Source organism: Manis javanica, chromosome 10, assembly GCF_040802235.1.
Source record: "Manis javanica isolate MJ-LG chromosome 10, MJ_LKY, whole genome shotgun sequence".
NCBI lineage: Eukaryota > Metazoa > Chordata > Mammalia > Pholidota > Manidae > Manis > Manis javanica.
In genome coordinates this window covers 58,665,938-58,686,834 of record NC_133165.1, presented here as the reverse complement: position 1 = coordinate 58,686,834, position 20,897 = coordinate 58,665,938, and the positions used below count along the sequence as shown (strand labels likewise).

General features: G+C 44.2%; 1 protein-coding gene across 3 annotated transcripts in view; it reads right to left on the bottom strand.

The window, feature by feature from the left end:
* Positions 1–20,897, bottom strand: part of SHISA9 (shisa family member 9) — a 255,173-nt gene that overhangs the window by 16,947 nt on the left and 217,329 nt on the right. The window contains exons 3-4 of one of the 3 annotated variants that reach the window (XM_037000414.2): positions 8,440–8,595; positions 1,701–1,748 (exon numbers count right to left, since the gene is read on the bottom strand). The exons of 1 other annotated variant lie outside the window; for it this stretch is intronic. In XM_037000414.2, the coding sequence (XP_036856309.1) occupies positions 1,701–1,748; positions 8,440–8,595 (204 nt within the window). The remainder of the gene's footprint in view (positions 1–1,700; positions 1,749–8,439; positions 8,596–20,897) is intronic. One more of the 3 variants, XM_037000415.2, reaches the window with a different exon arrangement.

The following is a 20,897-nucleotide window of genomic DNA, read 5'->3' as shown; positions in this document are numbered from 1 at the left end:
ATTTCTAAAAATGGACCTTGACATGTGAACAGTTATTATCTAATGCAAGACCCAAAAATCTGCCTCTCTCAAGGCAACAACTGGGTAGTCAAGGGATTGTCACTGGACACATGGATCTAATGCTCTCTCTCCAAACATGGGGAAACAGTGCACCCTCCTCCCCACTCCCCCAGCCCCACGAGAGCTCAGCTCATTTCTGAGCCTCTGGAGCCCTGGTCAGGCTCCCCTCTTCAGGTTCTTCATAAAAATCCCTGAAGAGCTCACCCCAGGGTCTTAGTTTTCCCAGCAAGATTTCTCTACTGCGGTGGTTCTCAAAGTGTGTGCCCAGAGCAGCTGCATCAGAGCCACCTTGGAACCCTCAGTAATTCATGTCCTGGGGCCCCAGCTGAGGGAGTGAATCAGAAGGTCTGGGTTGGGGCCCAGGAATCTGGGTTTTAACAACCCCGCAGGGGATCCCCTGGGTGCTCAAGGGGCTTAAATGTGAGAACCACTCCTCGGGCCAGGTTGGATGCTCTGTGCTCACAGGTACTCACTCATTCGCTGCATTCTGTCTCCCAACTATCCCCACACTCCTTTTTCTTCCCTCTATCCTCTGCCCACTCAGTTCAGGTCACTGCCCACCTGGATGACTGTGAGAGTCTCTCAGGGGTGGCCCCCACTCCGGTCCACTCTCCCCTAGTCAAGACTCCACCCAAAAATCAGAGTTCTCTTCTAAGGATGCAAAAATGGTCCTGCAAGTATCCTACCCGGAGCCCTGCAGCATCTTCTAATTTATCCCAGTTCTAGGTCCTTGGCTCTGTCTCCACCTACACCCTCCCCACCACCAAGTCCAACAAAGCATAAGGACGGAAGCAAGGAGACAACCCGGTGCCCGGTCTGTTCTCATAAGGGCTGCTGCCACGATACTCCGGTGGGAGGTAACTTAGGAATTCGAGTTGGACAGACACTCTGCAGCTCTGCCACTCAGCAGCTACACCACAGATGCCCATGTCCTCATCTCTAAGGGGCACAGCAATGCCTACACAGCTGGTCATTGGAGAATTATGTGAAAGCATGATGTGAAGGGCCCAGCCCTCTGTGTGGCCCATAGCAGGCAATTCAATAAATTCAAGCTTCCTCGTGGTCAGGTCACCCTGCTAGCCAACTCGCAGATGCAAGTCAACCAATTCCTTAACTCCGGATGTTCTCTAAGGTGCCTCAGGAAAATTGGAAAGAGCATTCTGTTCCTTAAAAATTAATCATTCTGAAGACCCTGGGCCAATAATTTGACTGTTTCTCTCTCTCTCAGAAGTTACATTTTCCCCCCTACCTCAATTTACTTGTGTTTAGCTATCTGGGTTGTGCAGCTTTCTGAGAAAATCCATTTCCTGGATGTCCAACCTAAGATGATTTCTTATAGTGACATTTTCCTTCAGCCAAAGAACTGTGGGAAGTGAGGAGTAGCACCTGAGCACAGACATACCACGCAAAGCCCACATGTGTGCACACGTGCACATACACACACACACACACACACACACACACACACACACACACAAAACACCTACATGCAGGAATTGAGACGGACTTGCAGGTCCACCTGACGCGGACGTATGTGTGCACTGGGTCACACACAGACACCAGGACTCTCTGTGCCTTCGTGGATTAATGTCAAATCCAACAAGACCTGGACAGAAGGGCTGGAAAAAGCTGTACGGTACCTTTTGGTGACTTAAGTGTCGCCACTGCCCAGTCACCATCAGAACTTCCTAAAAAATAACAATCAAAAGAGGCTGATCTGTTTGCTGGCTTCCCACGCTGGTGTACCCTCACAGCCCATGCTGTCACTGGCAGCCCCAGCTGCAGCCTCCCGGGGGGACAGGCCCAGGGGACCTGGGAGCAGGGTAAGGACGAAATGAGCAAATGTGGTTGTGTGCGCACCTCTCTCTGCAAGGCCCTGAAGCGGTATCCATATAATACCCAGTAGAGGATCAAAATAAGTCCCCTGATAAGGTTCCAGATGTTCTGAGTTATATAAGGGAGAGAGAACTCTTAGGCAGTGAATCTGGATCTAAATTTCAACCCTCTAAGAAAGATCGGAAAATCTGAGTTACATGAGGTCATTTTAGCTGATGATAAGACTGTTCACAAGAGAAACATTGGATCCCAGTTTACTGTGATCCCTGCAAAGGGCGGAGCATTGTTCGCTCCAAATTCAAGGTGGGGGCAGGCTCTGGCTGACTGCTCTGACTGAATTCTGGACAGCAGGTCCTTTGGGGTAGGCACTGCATTAATACATGGCCCGTATTTGAAAATGGTTGTTGAATGAACGAATGGTTTCAAGTTTCTCCACGGAGTCACTTTTCCAAAGCTGTAGAAATTCCCTTAACTGCTAAGTGGGGTCAAGCTTGTACCTGAGAATCCCGCAAGTCCAGGCATTTTTGGTTATAAGTAGGTTTCTCCAAATTGAATTTTGTTTCTGATATGCTGAATGAGCCCTGGGGGAATCTCACATGATTGGCGGAACCCCACGGCGACCCTTTTCATAAAGTCAAGAATGGTGAGAATGAGGCCAGCTACACCCTCCCCCTGTCCTTGCTGGGCCTCCCCTGTAAGACTGGGCTTTACTGAATGAAGCTGGGCAAATCTATCCACCTGTACGCAAGCAGCCTCTGCCCATTGGCTGAAGCCGGACCAATCAGCGCGTGCTACTAGCTCCCGTTTCCTTTCTTAGGGATCAACCTGGTAAAACTAATCCCACCACGTTTCTGAACAACTTCCAAAGATAAATCAGGCTGCCAGCTGAGAGGAGACGCGGGGAACAGTCTGTGATCTGCATGATTACAGAGCACAGATCCGAGCCCACTTAAACATTTCCGGTTGGCCTCCCAGGCATGCCAAAGGACGCTCAAATTGCCACATTTCCCCTGCGGATATGAACTCTACACCCTCATCAATCACAACAGAGGGGAAATTGGAGTGGCAGGAGAGTGACGAAGTTAAAATTAAGTGGGACCCGCCCCTGATGCCTTGATGAGCTGGGGCATTGACATCAGGAGGTAGTGATGTGGCCCAGATCTTCCCGCATGGGTGGACACAAGCCCTGCCTAGTCACTGACTCCAAGGAAGCCAGCTTACTCCCCAGTCAAATCTATCTCTGTTTGCCTTAAAGGCAGGTATCTTTGCCCCCCACTACTAAGACAGGGCTTAGCTATGACAAGGCTGTAACAAATTAGTTACCTAAATCCATTGATAATAAGGGCAAAGATAGCACATAGCTTCCAACTGCGCAGTGAAGGTCTGTCCCATCACATACTTGATGGACATTAAATACTTGTGGGGTGAAAAACTCAATACCTATTAAAAGGGGATGGATCTAAGGCATTGAGAGGAAAGGCATATGAGGGAACCTTCTGCTGGATCACAGTATTTCTCATCCTTACTGGGATGTGGTTACCTCCAGGGCGTGCATATTTCAACAATCACACTGTTGTAAAATTATGATCTCTATATTTCATTATAGTGAATTATACCTCAACTACAGCACACCTGAAAAATGTCATACCTCAGTTATGGTCAGCATCTTGGGAAAATGTTTACCTCCAAACAGAGAAAAACAATTAATAAATTCATCAACTTTTTTTTTTTTTTTTTTTTTTTTTTACTTTTCCTGGTTATATCCTGATGCCAGAAATTACTCTGTGGAAGACAGAATTGTCTGATGAAAGAATTACTAAGGATTCTTAGGATTATGCATCAGGCAATTCTGAATATGATTCTTGACTCTGCCATTTACTGAAAATGTGACCTTGGGAAAACTACTTAACCACATCAAGCCTCAGCTTCCCCATCTGCCAAATGGTGGGACTAATAACTTGCTCGTAAAGAACCTGCTTGAGAGTTCAATGATATTAGCGCTTTCTGCCCTAACTAAAAAAAAAAATTAAACTAGTAGAAGTCAGTCTACAGCCAAGGCCTCATGCATCACATAGGGTTTTCATGATTCCTTGAGCAAGAGTGAAGGGGGAACTCCTGCCACACTGCTGTGCACCACTGCTGTGATTTTACAAAGTGCTACTGGACAATGTAACGTGGTCCTGGCAAAATAGTCGATCGTCTGTCAAATAGCAAAAGAGAAAATCTTTTCTTATTAAAAATTTGAATTAGAAACAAAAGCACCACAGCATTTTGTCAATGGCTGGTACATTTAGCCTCTTTCTCTCACTCTCACCCGAACAGCTTAGGTTGCACTGAAGCATGGCAAGGGCACGTGGTCAGTTCACCTCTTAGCACACCTGGTGAGAAAGCTGGACACGGGGCTAATAGGAGATAAATGCCAACATGTAGACAATTTCCTGTCTGCAAAGACCATCAGAAATTACACACACAAAAAAATGTCATCTTTTTCCAGCTCTGGAGGCAAAAGTCACCCGTCTCTGAGTCATCAGGTGACCCTCCTGTCTTGCAAACACTGACCTCAGAGGAACCGTAAAGTGGGTTCTCACATCTGTAACCATGCTTCATGCGGATGGCTGAGACCAGGGGACTTGTGTGCTTCACTGAATTTTCAGGTTATATTTGAGCTCAGTCTATCACAACACACACTTCCTGATTTCAATCTCCATGGACAATAATCTAAAAGGTTTACATCTACATTTATGACTTCGTGAAGAGAGTTGATTGAGTGAAGCCGGATCTTTCTTGGATGGATTAGAGTAGCCCTATGTCTGGGCATGGATTTTCACTGTCCAGGCTATAGATGGGGAGAATGAAGAGGTATGGGCCCTTCACTCGTCCTCAGGACAGATCAGAAAAGTCATTTGCTGTTTGTTTGCTGATTTATTTTAGCAGATTCTCAATGTGTGTATGTCTCTCCCATTAAATTGGAATGAAGAATATGGATCCAACACTCTCTCCCTCTAAGCACATCGGAGCAATTGCATGTTAACCCAGATACCAGTGTATTTTGGAGGTGTGAGGAAAAATATGCCAACACACAACTCTGGTCTGGAGACTTTTATACATGGCAGTATTCACAGAGTTGCCTCCATGCCAGGCTCAGCACTCTCCACACACCATTGAGTCTTCCCAAACAAACCTTTATCTGTGTATTTTTTTAATCGCCATTTTGCAGATGGGGAAACTGAGACCGGAGGAGCTTAAATAATAATTTAATAATTTCTGCAAGTAGTTGATATGTGTCTGACCTAGGTCTTAAACTCAGTCCTGAACAATTGCAGGGGCCATGCTACCTTCTGCCATTCTGCTGATCATTTCAAGCTCCTGCCTTGATGTGGTATTGGTGTGGTGTCTACCACCTGCTATTGTTCACTGACTTTACGGATATGTACTGGGAGCACTTATTAACTTCCCCGTGGTGCTGGGTACTGGGGATACATCAATGAATGGGTCAGACTTGGTTCATGCTTCAGTGGGGTCCACAATCAAGGGATACCAGATTAAATGTCTAGGGAATGAATAAATGAATGGATCGAACAAATCCTAATTCAACCCCTTCATTCCTCATGTGGAGTCGGAGGAGGTTAGCCTCTGATGCGTCCCTAGTGCGTGCTGGTCTTTTACCAATAATTGGACAGTGAACCACTTGGGAATACAAACTATTCTGTAGACACATACTATATATAACCAGGTGCACATGCCCGAATCACAAAATTATAGAAAGAAAAGGGCTTGCTTTAAACACGAATGTGATTTCAACAAGAGAACTAAACTAAACTAAATAGAAAGATCCAATGTTACCGCCCTTTTCTCTTCTGAGTTGGTAGGGACTGAATGTGGCACATTAATGGTCCACCAGTATTCATTCTAATAACTAGAATATATACTAATACAGCTAGACAGTGTGTATTAAAGGGCCAATTGGAATTGGTTAATTTTCTAATTTTAAAGTTCCCCCACTTTTCATTCCTCCTTTTTCACGTGAAGAAGCTGAGGTCGGAGAGTTACGGTGACTGGCTCAAACCCACCTGGTGTTCTGGATATTAAAGCTGCCAAGAGAAATTTATTTCCCAGAAACATTTTTGAACTTGGTGGTTAACCCTAAAGGCTGTCCAAACCTCCTCATATGAACTGGGTCAAACTTTTTAGAAAACGAGTCTGGTTATCAGAAGTGGCCGAGATTTCAACAGTAAACCATTTTTAAAGCAGCTGCTCTCCTGGGTGGTAATGATTTCATTAATGAAATGCATTTCATCATTCACACTGTGGTCACATTATGCCTTAATAAAGAACCCTTGAAAGAATGTTTATTATGGGATTTGCATTTCATTGTGAGGGTAGATGTTGGATACCTCGGTAGCCCATTGGTCAGGCAGTTCCTCTGTCTGCTCCTCTCTGGACCTCTACTCCTAGAGATTTACAAGATCATCAGTAACCCAAATAAACCCTGTGAGCTCCCACAATAGTCAGAGAAGCAGGACAGAAATGAAGAGGATTGGGGAGTGAGATCCTTCAGAGCTCTCTAGATTAGGAAGGTTCCCTTATACCTAAGCTATTCTTTGATTTATGCCAAAGACAAGCTCATTCATTCATTCAGCAAACATTTCAAGAGTTCTTCTTTTCTGAAAGAAAGGGTTATGCAAGAAGTGTTGTATTTTATACTGCAAATTTAATTCCAGATGCACTGCAGACATGTGCCTCGCACAGAGGCCCTGCATGAATCCTGGAGAGAATCAGGGAGCTCTGTGGGAATATCCATCCATTATTTACCCAAAGAGCTATTGGGTCTGGAATCAGGGGAGGTGGCAAGACACGGCCTAAACTGAAGAAGTGACTTGTTTAGGGTAATGTGACCAGTTCAAAAGGAAAAAGATGTCTGGGATAATGTTTTTAATGCCAAAAGCAGAATCAAATATAACAGCAGATGCTATTTATCACCTAAATGTGAGGCTCAGAGCGGGAGGCAGGCCACCAAATAGAAGGTTTCTGCAGCTCCATCAGCACAAATGCCCTCAGTCTCTCTCTCCTAGGAAACAGCCCTCATCCCTCCCTAGTAATATTTGAGTCTATTTGAACATGCTTAGGATGCATATGCTATGCAAACACACATTATAGAAAAGAGGGAACCTGGGATCATAGATGAGGACTGAGTTGTGTGCAGAAATTCAACATGAAATGTGGGGACTGGTATGTAAGGCTGTATGAGGCTTGGGATTTAGAAAAGCATGTGTCAGTCTGCACAACCTAGGCCCTTGTTATAAATTGGGTTCAACCCCTCTTTGGATGATCGCATCTCGAAGTTCCAGGAGATCAGAGAACATAAGTTCCTAAAGGTAGACTCCTGGTCCAAATGCTTACTTAGTTCCTAGTGTGTGGCAGGCTCTCTGCTGGGCTCCAATGTGCTCCTCTGGGGAATCTGATGCTGGCAGACCATGGTTACTGTGAGCATCAGAGCCATGCCACAGTGTCTGTGCTATGGCTTCTGGGATTACGCTATACTGGAAATAGATTTCCTGGAATCGATCAGCAAGTGTCTCTCGGTCCATCTCTAACATGGGGCTTGGCAGCAGGGGAAGAAAATGAAATGAGCAGTTGGGAATTAAAGAAAGCACATGGTTTGTGGATCTTGGGCCTACCCAGAGTTTGCTTCCATCCTACAGAAGTCTTCCATGAGTGATCTGTTTGGGAGCCAGGTCACCGTCAGGGTCATGCATGACACACGCCCTCATGCAGGAGTGGGAGCGGGGTGTGCACTGAAGGAGGACCAGGGCTGTGGGACAGTGGCGAAAGCACAGGCTCCTGGTTCAAGCCTCAGCTCTGTGGGCCAGGGGCTGCTTCATTTGGGCCAAGGTAAGTTTTAGTCCCCTTGAGTCTCAGTTTCCTAACCTGACCATTGGGATAACAGTTGTGCTTTCCCTTCTGGGTCATCATGAGAAAATGAGACAGAGTGTATTAAAGGGCCAATACATGTAAACACTCAGCAGTGAGTCCAGGCTGCCCACTGCATCCCAAAGAGCAGAAACTGCCAAGATAGGAATGCTGCACCTCACAAGATGGATACAGGTGTAGATGAGGAGTGTTAGCCACCTATGGGCAAGGCACCTGGAGACAGAGTGCCCTGGATTCTGTGTCTAGGTTCCCTGAGGGTTCACTAGGGCACATGGAGGATGACAGAGGGGCCAGGGGGTCAGTGGGACCAGACAGCGTCCAGGCAGGCTCTGCTCTGTAGGAAGTAGCCCCCACACGGGCCCCTCTCCCACCCACCCTGCCCCACATGGCGAGGTAGGACTTGATCTGAGTCAGAGAGAAAGTGGCTGAGGGACTCTGGTCCTTAGTCACTTGGGCTCCAGATAGAAACAAAGAGAGAAATGTTGAAAGATAGAGATGATAGATAGATCTAAGAAGAAAGAGAAAGACAGAAACGGAAGAAGAAAAATGTTGGAGGACAGAGGTCTGGAAGGAAGAGGGAGGGAGAGGAGAGAGAAGCAAAGCAGCGCTTACCGACCGCCTTCAAGGAGGCATACTTATTGAGCTCTTTGCCAGGTGGCTGCTGATCATAGGGGTTGGAGATCTGGCCCAGGCTGGGGTAGGAATGCGGATGGCCCATCTGCTGCAGCAAAGGGGAGGTGGGCACTGCGTTGTTCATCTGGGTGGTGTCTGCAAGCAAAGACAGTGGGAGATGGTCACAGAAAGGGCAGGACCTTTTACCCACCCCCACCATCACCACATCCCTGGAGACCAAACTTCCCATCCTCGGGGATGGGACAGGAACAATGGCAGAGGTTGTGCAGATACCGGGAACAACCCACTCCACACTTATTATCGGAGAACAGCTGAGGATGGATGGGTAAAGGGCAAAGGATATGCCTAGAACTTTCCACCTCCCCTCTAAATTAACTTAAGTTCCTGTCATTATGGAAGCTCTTTTTGTTATCAAAACAATATATGTACAAAAAGATGATCAACGTCAGTAATAATCAAGGAAATGCAAATCAGAATAGCAATGAAAAGCCCTTTCTTTGTCAAGAGATTGGAAAGCATTAAAAGCATTGAAGGACAGCAGTACTGGCCAAGATGTTGGAGACGGGGCAGTCTGATAAATGGATGGTGGATGCCGATCTGGTATATTTGCAGAAAGGAATCTGGCAGTGTGTATTGAAATTTAAGGTGCATGTGCATGTTGACCAAATAATATCAGTTTTAGGGATTGAGACTTCAGAAATATAAGCATCAGAATATAGGGATATTTCTTCAGAATCGTTTTTTTGCACCATTGTTTGTAAAGTGAAACATACAGACACAGAGAAACAACCTGAACTCTTATCAATAAGGGAATTATTAAATAAATTATTGCATAACTATATCATACTCATAATATGAACATAAATATGATGGACTATCATGCAGCTGTAAGAAAAAAATGAGTTAAAAATCAGTTAATTCTATACATGTCAAATTGGATAGTTTATGGTTTGTATGTTAAGGGGAAATAAGCAAACGTCCAAGTAATGCAAATAACATAGTATTTTTGGGAAGAAAGGAAAACCTATGCATAGTTTTGTGTGCTAGGGTTTGCAAAGACAAGAAGAAATAAGTAAAGACATTAACTGAATATTGGCTACTCAGAGGGAATGGGATTCATGGGGAGAGAGGTTCGGCAACGTTTCTCTGAGGAACTATCCTTCAAGTTGAGATCTGGAGAACTAGATGCCAGGGAAGTACGATGGGAGGTGGAGGGTGGGGGGATGTCCCACACAGAGGGTACAGCATGGACAGCGGCCTTGAAGTTGGAGGGAATGCTGTGCTCTCACAAACTGAAAGACTGCCAAGGGTGGCTGGAGTACAGTGTGGGGGAAATAGATTGAGGTGGGGCTGGAGAGGTTGGCAGGACCCAGGGGACCTTGTAAGGTTTCCATCTTCACCCTGAGAGCAATGGGATTGTGGCAAGAGTGAAAGAGGAGACTGGGAGTCGAGGAGAGTTCATGTGGCTGTTTCAGGCAGGATATACAGGTTCTTTCCAGGTTCATGGAGCACACATGTGGATCCCAATAAACATGGCAGTAGATGCCGGTGGTGCCCAGCACATGCACCAGCACAGGCATCTATTTGCCAGCTGCTGATAACTCACAGCTGCCCTAGAATCCAGAAAATTGTTCTGGGCTGACAAGTCACCACCCTGGACTGAAAACTCTTCATGTACCTCACCCTCAACACTTGGGATGGTTGGCAACCAATGCCCAGCTGACACCGAGGTACAGAGACTAGCCCCTTGCTTCAAGGTGGGGGTAACTTTATGGAACAATGGATGCTCCGGAGCTCCCATGGACTGGGATAAGTTCAGAGTAGGAGTCAGTAAACTTTTCTGTAAAGAGCAAGATTATAAATAGTTTAGGTTTGGCAGGTCATACAGTCTCTCTTACAACTACTCAACTATGCCCTGGTAGCAAGAAAGCAGACATAGACATCATGTAAATGAATGGGTGTGGCCGTGCTAATAAAACTATTCACAAAAACCAGTGGCTGCCGGATTTGGTCCAAGGGCCCTAGTTTGACAACTCCTAGTCTAGACTTTATCTGAGACTGAGACCCCATCCTCGTGGGGCCCCTTTATCTTTCTTAGTTTGTTTCCCTCACAACCTTAGAGGTGTGTGTGTGTGTGTGTGTTTTACCTGAAGAGCACTCCCTCTGAGTCTCATGCACCTGAGCCCCTCTCTAAAATGCTGCTTCTAGACAATTCAACCCATGACATCCATGGAATACATTTGGCTTTAGAAACCAATCAACCCAAATGGAAAAATGGTGAATAGGTGAATACCACAGCTGAGACACAGAGATAAGGAAAGTATTTTTATCACCACACATGCATAGGCCATCACACAAACCAAACTCTCTAATGGGAATGTCACTAGACAGAAGCCAAGTAGCACAGCCCCTAGACTGCATCTGAAGAGGTGAGCATATCTTTCTGCCATGATAGCTTTTTGGCTGAGAATCAGCTGGGGTGGGAGAAACCCAAGATTATAGTGGAAAAAGTGTTGCATAAAATATAGCTTTCATTGTAGCCTGGACCCAAGGTGCTCTGAAGTTTTCCTCTCAAGAGCAATCTACTGGGGAGGTCTGCCTGCTTCATCTGGACAAGTGCATTTTTCTGTCTAAATGTTGGTCCAGTGGGAAGAGGTTTATTGTGTGTTCTCATTGTTTGCAGCTCTGTGGGGTTTTTTTCATGATATATGATAAAAATATATGATACAAATACCTGATTTTTTTTTTGTATATTCAGAACTACCACTTCCTTTGGCACACTGCTGCATCCCATTTGAGTCATGGATGAGCTGAGCTTCATGGTAACTGTCTTAGTTTGGGTTTTCTCAGAAGATGTCACTGACATAAGAACTCAAGTACAAGCATATTTGGGAGGGGATCTCAGAAAACACTGCTAGAAAAGGAGGGAGGGAGGGAGACAGGGAAGAGAAAGGAGCAGATAAAGAGGGCAATGCTAAGCAAGGAGCACCTTAATCCTACTCTGGAATTCTGGTAAATGGTGTTAAATGCATATCTCAGAATTCTGTCACCAGTGGGACAGGAGCACCTTAGTATTTATACACCAACTCCCACCAGTCACTGGTTGAGAGCTGCTTTGGGAGACAGTAATTCCTCAGTGCTTGCAACCTACCAAGTTCATGGTAGAGTAGCTCTGGTGGCCAGAGAGACTCTTACTCAGGTATGAGGTGGCAGTTGTAAATCAGACCAATAATTCACCCCTCTGGACACAGATGTTAGCATGTGATCCAAATCAGACCAATCACAACACCTCCTTCCTCTCACAGTGATTGGGCCAGAAGCAAGCCTGTGATCTAGGCTGGGCCAATCAGAGTTCTTCCCTGAATTTTTCTATCTGGAACCTTTGGGATTAAGAGGCTAGGAGGCCATGAATTGAATTGAAGTGAGTTTGAACCTACTCATGAGGAAAATTGTTCTTCACTGTGTGGGAATAAGGACAACAAAAGAGAAGCAGAGGAGATACAGAAGAAGCCCCTTTCTAATAACTTAATATGTTTTTGGGTTCCTTGCTGTTGCTTGCAGCGTAGGCTTCTGACTTGTACAATAGTTGCCTGGATTCCCTGTGGGAAACTGTAGCTGACCAGAAGGGAGGCTGCCCATGGGGCTATGAGGCAAGGCCAGTGGATTGTGTCAAGATACAAAAGGCCTTGTCCCTGGGTTTTCTACAGAGATTCAGTAGAAATTTGAAATAGCAATTGCCTTAGTAGTGCATAGAAAATGCCCAATGAATGTCATAATGGCAGGTCTTCTTTTTTTCTTTCTGGAAATAGACCGCAAATACTAGCCTATTTAGTTAAAAGGCAGACACCTTTTGAGCACCTCATCCAGGGTGATCCCTTCTCCAGTCTTTGCTCGCCCAAGCCCCAGATCCCACCCACTGTGCTCAAATCTGTTTTCAGTATTGTCAAGAGAAATGCCAAACACTTTATTAACAGGAAAAAAATCTGTAGAGATGTTCCTCCCCACTTGGGACAGCCTTTTTTATTATTAAACAGGATATTTAATATGCCATTACTGGATGATTCCTCCCAAGACCTGAGCTACATTAAGGGCAGAGAGTAGTTTCTTAATATAAGTGGGCATGACCAAGAGGGCCCGCCAAAGTGACCCTCACAAAAGAAGAGACATGGCCACCCCCAAGTCACGTCCCTACCTTCACATTCCACACCACAGGACGCAAATTTCTGGCAGTTTTAGAGTGTCATTTTGTGCTAGCTTCCAGGCACTGCATATTCAGAAATACTGAAATCCAGTCTCATGGTAGCAATCAAGAACTATTAAACAGACATTTGTGACTGGGTTTTTTAAATGTTATTTTCATTTTACTGAACAGGAAGATGGACCAGACTTGGCTACTCAGTTTTTCTGTGAATTTTCTACAAATATATACATTTAAGGAGAAGAAACAAAAGTGTAGATGGGAAGTAAGCCCAGATTGGCATCCCCAAAAAACAAAATAAGGTGAATGACGAGTGAAGAGTGTGTGAGATGTGGGATATAATCTGCAAGTCCTGTCCTTGCCAACTGAGAGAAGAAATATAGAGCTAGATAGATAGATATGTATGTATGTGTATATATATAGTATGTATATGTGTGTATGCATATGTATTTTTATGTATATATGTACACATACCCATTCACATATTTGATGGATCTGTCTATCTATCCAGCTACCTAGCTATCATTTCCTTAGCATAGTCATGACTGAGAGAATCCAGTCTGACCAACAATGTGTTGCCCCAAGGAGGATGGTTTCTCTTCTAGACACACCTCGGCTCCAGAGATATCTTACACAGTTCACCTCTGTAGAAGGTACTTCCTGTCTAATGCCACAAGAAAACTTACTCTGGCTCATTAAAACTTTGCAACTCATTCTGACCCTTAGCAACAACTAACGAGGACTGGATGTTCTCTGGTGCAGCATTCTTTCAAGACCCTGGGTCAACCAACAAGAAGTTGAAGTCACCGTGCTCTCCTTTCTAGGATAGAAAAGGGACCTCCTATTTGACAATCGTTTTCAAGGAAAGTTAAAGTACAATTACTCTAATTGGAAGCATCTGGCAGACGTACCCCAAGGTAACCGCTGTGTAAGTACCATTATTATGAGGTATATCTTAGTCACTAAGCAGAGAAATGAAATGAATGGAATTTAAATAGGGTCAATTAAGGTAAAAACGTTCAGCCACAAACACGGGGATGATGCTCTGGGTTTCTCGGTGCAGAAGAGACAAGTAACAACTAGACTGGTTTGGCTCATCGTGAAGGAAAAGTGACAATAGCAAGTCTTTCAAGACATATCACGAGGAAGAATAGCACAGAAAGGCACAAGATGGTCAAACTGTGTTGTTTCGTGGAGCCTATATAACGTGCCAGCCACTTGGTAAAGAACCTCAGATACCATCTACTTTAATCCCCATTTCAACCCTAGGAGGCACTGATATAGCAACAGTACATCTTTTTAATTTATTTTTTTAAATGCAATGTAGTTGATATACAATGTTATACTGGCTTCAAGAATGCAACATAGTGATTTGGCAATTATCTACATTATTCAATGCTCACCTCAATTAGCATAGTTACTATCTATGAACACAGAAAGATATGACAGTATTATGGACTCTATTCTCTATGCTGTACTTTCATCCCCATGACTAATTTATATTATAATTGGGATTTTTGTACCTCTTTATCCCCTTCACCTATTTCATTCACCCACCTTAATCCTTCTTCCATGATAACGATCAGTCTTCTCTGTGCCTATTTCTGTTTTGTTTTGTTTTCTTTAGATTTCACATATAAGTGAAATTAAATAAACTCTTTATTGTAGAACACTTTTAGATTTACAGGAATACTGCAAAGCTAGCACAGAGAGCCTCATATATCCCAGACCCAGTTTTCTCTCCTACCAACATCTTACATTAGTGTGGTACATCTGTTAACAATTAATGAGCCAACAGTGATATATTACGATGAACTAAAGTCCACACTTAATTCAGGTTTCTTTAGTTTTTACCTAATGTCCTTTCTTGTGTTCCAGAATCCCATCCATTTATCATATTAAATTTAATCATGTTTCCTTAGCTTTCTCTTGACTTGACAGTTTCTCAGATTTTCCTTGTTTTTGATGACCTCGGCAGTTTGGAGAAGTGCTGGTCAGGTAGTTTGTAGAACGGCCCTTGACTGGGATCTGCCTGATGTTTTTCCCATTACCAGACTGGAGTTATGGATGTGGCGGGGAGAACCATGGGGATGAAGTGACATTTTCATGATAGCCTATCAGGGATACATAACTATGAACTGATCACTGCTGATGCTAACCTTTATCACTGCCTGATGGAGTGTTTGTCAAGTTTCCCTACTGTACAGTTACTCTATTTCCCCCTCTTTCTTTACCACACTCTTTGGAAGGAAGTTATTACACACAACCACACTTAGAAGTGGGCAGCTATACTCCACCTGGAGTACAGAGTACCTACATAAATTATTTGGAAGTCTCCTTCATGGGAGATTTGTCTCTTCTTTCCTATTTAATTATTCATTTCATCACTTATTAAAGGGTGTACACTTTAATGTGGGTAAATAGTCTGCACACATGGGTATGCATTTAATACTTTGGGTTATTGACCAATATGATTTTACCTTGTTCTTTTACTCAAATTGTTCCACATTTGGCCATTGGAAACTCTTTCAGTTGGCTTCTATGTCCTTTTTTTTCTTTGAGAATTTCCTTACTTTCTGGCAATGCAAGGTACTCCAGGCTCATTGTGTATATTTCAATCCTCATCCTAGAATGAGCCATTTCTCCAAGGAGCCCTGGAGAAGGTAGTAGAAACCAAGATCTGGGTGCTAGGTGTGCTCACGGCTTCCAGTCCTTCTCAGCCAACAGAGTAAGGAAATCTATGTGTGCATCCTAACTTTTACATATACACATATCAATAAATATTTATGTATGGAGCCATCTGTATCTATATTAAACATGAATTCCCCTTGATATCTCCAGCTCTAACCCATTATCACACGGATCCTTTGAACCTCCTCTCATTGCTCATTTGCAACCTTCCACCCCAATAATGAGAAACCTGGCACACATCACCCACCAACCATTTACTAAGTTGTTTAATTCCAGTATACATGTCTAGTAATATCAGAATTGTTAGCCCATATTTCCATGGGAAACACATTCATCAACTAGAGCACAGCATTAAGGACAATGTCTTTTGCAAGTTATTAATGTGTTTCTCTCTTTTGTCTTTCTGAGTACATGAGCTTTGCTCTAGATGGCCCACGGCATCTGTATGTCTGAGCAAGGCTGGGAGTTATAATTTATTACAGAAGGAATGATGATGATGACATTGATTAATGAGAAAGAAGGTAAAGACACACATACACATAATAAACACTGAGAGAGGTGTTATTAGGTGCCAGGCACTATTCCATATGTGAACTTATCTAATCATCCCAAGATTACCTATGAAATACTATTATTAACTTCTTTTTGCAGAAGAGAAAATCAAGGCACAGACAGGTTTGTAACATGCCCAAACAAGTAAACCCTTGGACAGATCCATGCCTTTTTGACTCCTCTTTTAACATACTGTTATATCCAGAGAACATGCCCAAAGTCACACCACTTATAAGTGGGAGAGCCATGCTTTGGACCTGGCAACCTGACTCTAGAATTCATGCCACACTTGTAGGCGCTTCTTACTGCCTCTTAGGGAGTTAAATTCAAATTCCTGATACCCACAAAGTGCTTTTGCAGCAAGACAATAATACAGTAAAATCACGCTGTTGACTTTGGAAGTGTTTTTACTAAATTCCTTTATCTCCACTCTTGAGCATAGTAAGAATTAGGCTTGGTTGGCAAGACCAGAGTTTTTGGCAAGGGGTTCTGGAGCGGAAAAGGGATGGGAAGCCTGATTCTTCTGATTCTGGGAAACTGTGAGGATGAAAAGAGAGAGAGTTGAGCGAGACTGAGATCATGTCACTCAGCTTCCCCTCATTGCTCTTCAGACCTAGATGGAGAGAGGAATGCTGCATGACAAGGTGAGAGAAACTCCAAGGGTAGGGATCTCCTGTCTCCCTCTGCTGTTTGGTACTCTGGGAGGAATCCACAGGGAAGAAGCTCTGAGCTGTCAGGGGGTAGCTGCAGCAGTTAAGAAACAGTGGTATGGTCTGAGCACAAGATTGTCTGGTTGGCATTCCTCGATGACTCTGATAGATCGAACGGCCTGAAAGCAGGATTCGCCCCTGAACCTCTTATGGTGGGAGCAGTGGGTCTCCTCTCTCCCCTAAGCAGATGGTTAACAAGGCTGACTCAGACAAAGCCCATATACTCAGAAAGGCCAAACAGAAAAGCACATTCATCATGTAAACAATATACTCCCATTTCTCTAAGTATTACACTCCTCTTTTCCAGATCAGGAAACCAAAGCTCAGAGGGGTTGAGGCATTTTCCCAAAGTCACACAGCATGATAGTAACTCTCAGGATTTGATCCCAGGTTTTTGTCTCTTAGCAATATTGGTATTTCCTCCACTAAGTTAGGCTGCTCCTAGCATGGACCAGGAAAAAACTGGAGGCTCAGCATTGAGTTTCCTTTAGGAAGAGAGAGACTTCTATCTTGAGTATCTTCCTTCTTATAAAATTTCTTACCCAGACAAGTAAACTGTTGACCAGACCTATGCCTTTCTGCTTCCTCTTTTAACCAGAGAATAGAACATACTCTTATATCCAAAGAACAAGCAGGCCTCCCTGATCCTGAGAATCCCCTTCTGCCTTGTGGAACCCACCTGTGCTCTGACCTCTCCGACTAGACTCATTCTTCCTTCCCTCCTCACATATTTGAGCATCCACAGTGTGCCAGGCACTGTGCTTAGCAGACAGGTGCCAGCTCTTGCACCACTTACTAACTAGAGGCATGCCAAACATCTTCTCAAAGCTCTTACAGCGCTTGCAAGGTTGCCTGGCTCTTGAGGCCATGTTGGCCCTGCCCATGGCCCTTCTCTACTCCCACTCATTCCAACACACTCTCTGTGCCCCACGATGTAGCCTTACAATCACCCCCCGTCCCCCCTCACCCGCCCAACACACACAACACCATCCTGGAGAACACAATGCAGTAGAAATGGAGTTTTAAGCCAGTCATTTCCAGATTCAAATTCTGGCTCTTCCATTTTCCAGGGGTACCTTTGGTTGTGTTCGAAAGCCTTTCTGAGCCTTTCTTTGAACTCTAAAACGGGGACCCTAACACCTATTCATGGGGTTACTGTGAAGCTTAGAAACCACATGTACCCAGTGCTGAGCCTCACCTGAAAGACGGTAAGCCTCCAACATACTGTAGCTAAAGTTTTCTTGCCTCCAATCATGCAGGCAAGCAAGACAACATGCTGGGTGGCCATGAGAGGAGGGTGTTAGTTTTCCACAAGGCCCTCTCTGGACTCAGAATTCTTGGGCATATTCCAGATTATTCAGTTGTCCCAGAACCCAACGCATGAGAGGGATCAGGCAGGAGATGTTCCTGCAGGAGCCAATTACGCTGGAATTTTCTTCACCACATAAAAAGAGAATAGACATTCAGAAATTACAACAGAGCTCTGGCTTTTAGCTCTGTTCTCCTTTCTATCCTTTCCCAACCTTTATACTTAGCATCGTTTTTAACAGAAAAACCTGAAAATTATAGTTTGAAACACCATGTAGATCTTTCTCTGGCCACAAGCAAGCAAGCAAGCAAAAAAAAAAAAAAAAAAAAATCACATCCAACTCAAAATTACCCTGAATTTGCCAAAGGAGAACATAGCAAGCTAGGCTCTCTCTCTCACAAGAAAGGGTTTATGTAGAAAGAGAAATTAAATCCATCTTATTGAATCTTGGTTCCTACGGACCAGCAGGGATTTTCAATGGAAAAAAAAATGCACATATACTATTGTAAAACCTTTGGCAAATGAGGCATTTATTTGTGTTGCCCGAGGGTTTCTAACTGTAAGCATGCAAAAAAAAATTTTTTTTGATCATTTGGGATGGGAATACTGTGAAACTGGAGTTGTTAAATATTTACTTAATGTTCACTTCCAACCAGTTTTTACGCAGGCTCTAGGGGACAGAGATTTATTTCATGTCTCGGGCTGCGCTCCATGGAGATGACAGTCTGGGAGGGGAGGTGGACCAAGAATGACACAGGTGAGGCAGAGGACCCTTAACATCAGCGTGGTTCGTCTATGAGGCAGCAAAACACAGAGCCCTGTGCAGGCCCAAGGGAGAGAGTCCCTAACCGATTCTAGAAGGTGGAAGACCTTTCTCATCTACATTTTAAATAAGAGAGACCATCAAAGACAGTGGCAAGAAGAGGAGGGCCATTTTAATTTGAACTGGCTTTGTGTTATGTTTAAAAAACTACCATTTCTTGGTTTCACTTCTGAAACAGGACCTCTCTCAGGGGGCTTTACTCAGCATTGATGGCTCAGCATCATCACCATTAAGACCTAAGGTTGTTTTAGGCTCACAGCTGCCATTTCCCCGGCTCCGTGAGAGGCTGTAACCCTGGATGTCTGCCCCCATCAGGAGGCCAGAGCGCTAAGGCAGTTGAGTTTCTGCTCCTTTGCTTCTCCTCCCGAGTCCTCCTCTGCATTTCATTGTTTTACAGAGTTTTCTTTCCCCTCCATCGTGATTCGTCTGTTTTATCAGCCAGTCCTCTCAGTCCCTACTGTGTCTCCTCTGAATGTGTTGTGGGATTAGAACCTAGTTACCTAAGCTTGTCAGAACAAATTGGAAAGTAACGATTAACCAAATGCAAAAACACTATTTTCTTCTGCAAAACGCTCTCCTTGTTATCTATATCTTTTCCCAAGCCGACTCTGAGTCATCTTTCCAGTGTCAGCCTAAACTTCATGCCCTCCGAGGGACCTCCCGAGGCCCCTCGCTCCTAAACACTCGGGGGGCTCTGCATCCATTTGCTGGGGCAGCTGTAATGAAGCCCTGAGGACTGGGGGGCTTTGTAAAAAATGTATTTAGATATTTTATTTTTATGTTTTTATTGAAGTATAGTCTGTATACAATATTAGTACCAAATATACAACACACAGTGATTGGACAGTTATCTACATTATTAAATGCTCACCCCAACTGGCGTAGTGTAGTTCAATGCAGAAAGATGTTACAGACCTATTGACCATATTCTCTATGCTGTACTTTCATCCCCGTGACTGATCTATATTATGATTGAGATTTTGTGCCTCTTTATCCCATTCACCTACCACACCAACCCCTCCCCCATGGTAACCACCACTGGGGGTCTTTAACAGCAGAAATGTATCATCTCACGGCTTTGGGAGCTAAATGTCCAAGATCACAGTGTCGGCAAAGTTAGTTCCTTCTGAGGTTTAAGGAAGGATCTCTTCTTGGCCTGTAGATGTGGGAGACCAGGCTCTGCCTTCCTGTTCACACCGTGTTCTCCTTGGGTGCATATCTGTGTCCAAATTCCTCTTCTGATATGGACAGCAGTTAGAGTGGATGAGGAATCCCCTTCCCCAGTATGACCTCATCCTAACTAATTACGTCAGTAACGACCTTCCTCCCAAATAAGGTCACATTCTGAGATACTGAACACTAGGACTTCAACAAATCAATTTGGCAGGGATGTACTTCAACCCCTATCACTGCCCTTACTTCCCCTTTTGTCCACATGAACATTTTTATTTACTTCCAGTGCCTGTTTGCCTGCACCCCTGAAGTCAGGAGATAGGTTCAGCTCCTTGCATGCAACTGAATTCTAACTAATACCAGAAAGGACGAGAAAAAAAGAACATTTCTCAGGCACCTGCTATGTGACAGGCAGTATGCAAGGAGCGTTACCTAAAAGTCAGCTATTTCTCTAAGAGAAATATTTGAACACATTGGCGAAGCAAGAGCCACGCTCATTGCTCTGAAATTTGCTTTTGCATTTTGGAGTGAGCACGCAGTGGGTAAGTGTTTTGTTTATGGATGATGTGATGCCTGAGACAGCAGATGAGAACAATGAGAAAGCAAAGCAATATAACAAATGAGAAAACTGGGCTCAGCTTAACCGAACACGAAATCAAATACATACACTGTATTACCAAGTATACATACTGCTCAGGCGTGTGTCCTGCAGAGGATTATCACAGCATGCATACCTCACGGAGGGAGGATGAAATGTGTCCTATGCCGCATCTCTAGTAAAGACCATTCTCAACAGGGGTTGGAGGACCCTGTAGACAGCCCCATATCAGGAATTTTTCAGTATGCACAAAAAGGCCTTTAATCAGTTCCCACTTGGGTAAACTCAAAATCCATACCATGTACCAGGTCCTGTTTGATCCTGCAGCTGCCTACCTCTCCAGCTCCTTGCTCCCTATGAGTCTGTCCACCCCAGCTGTACTA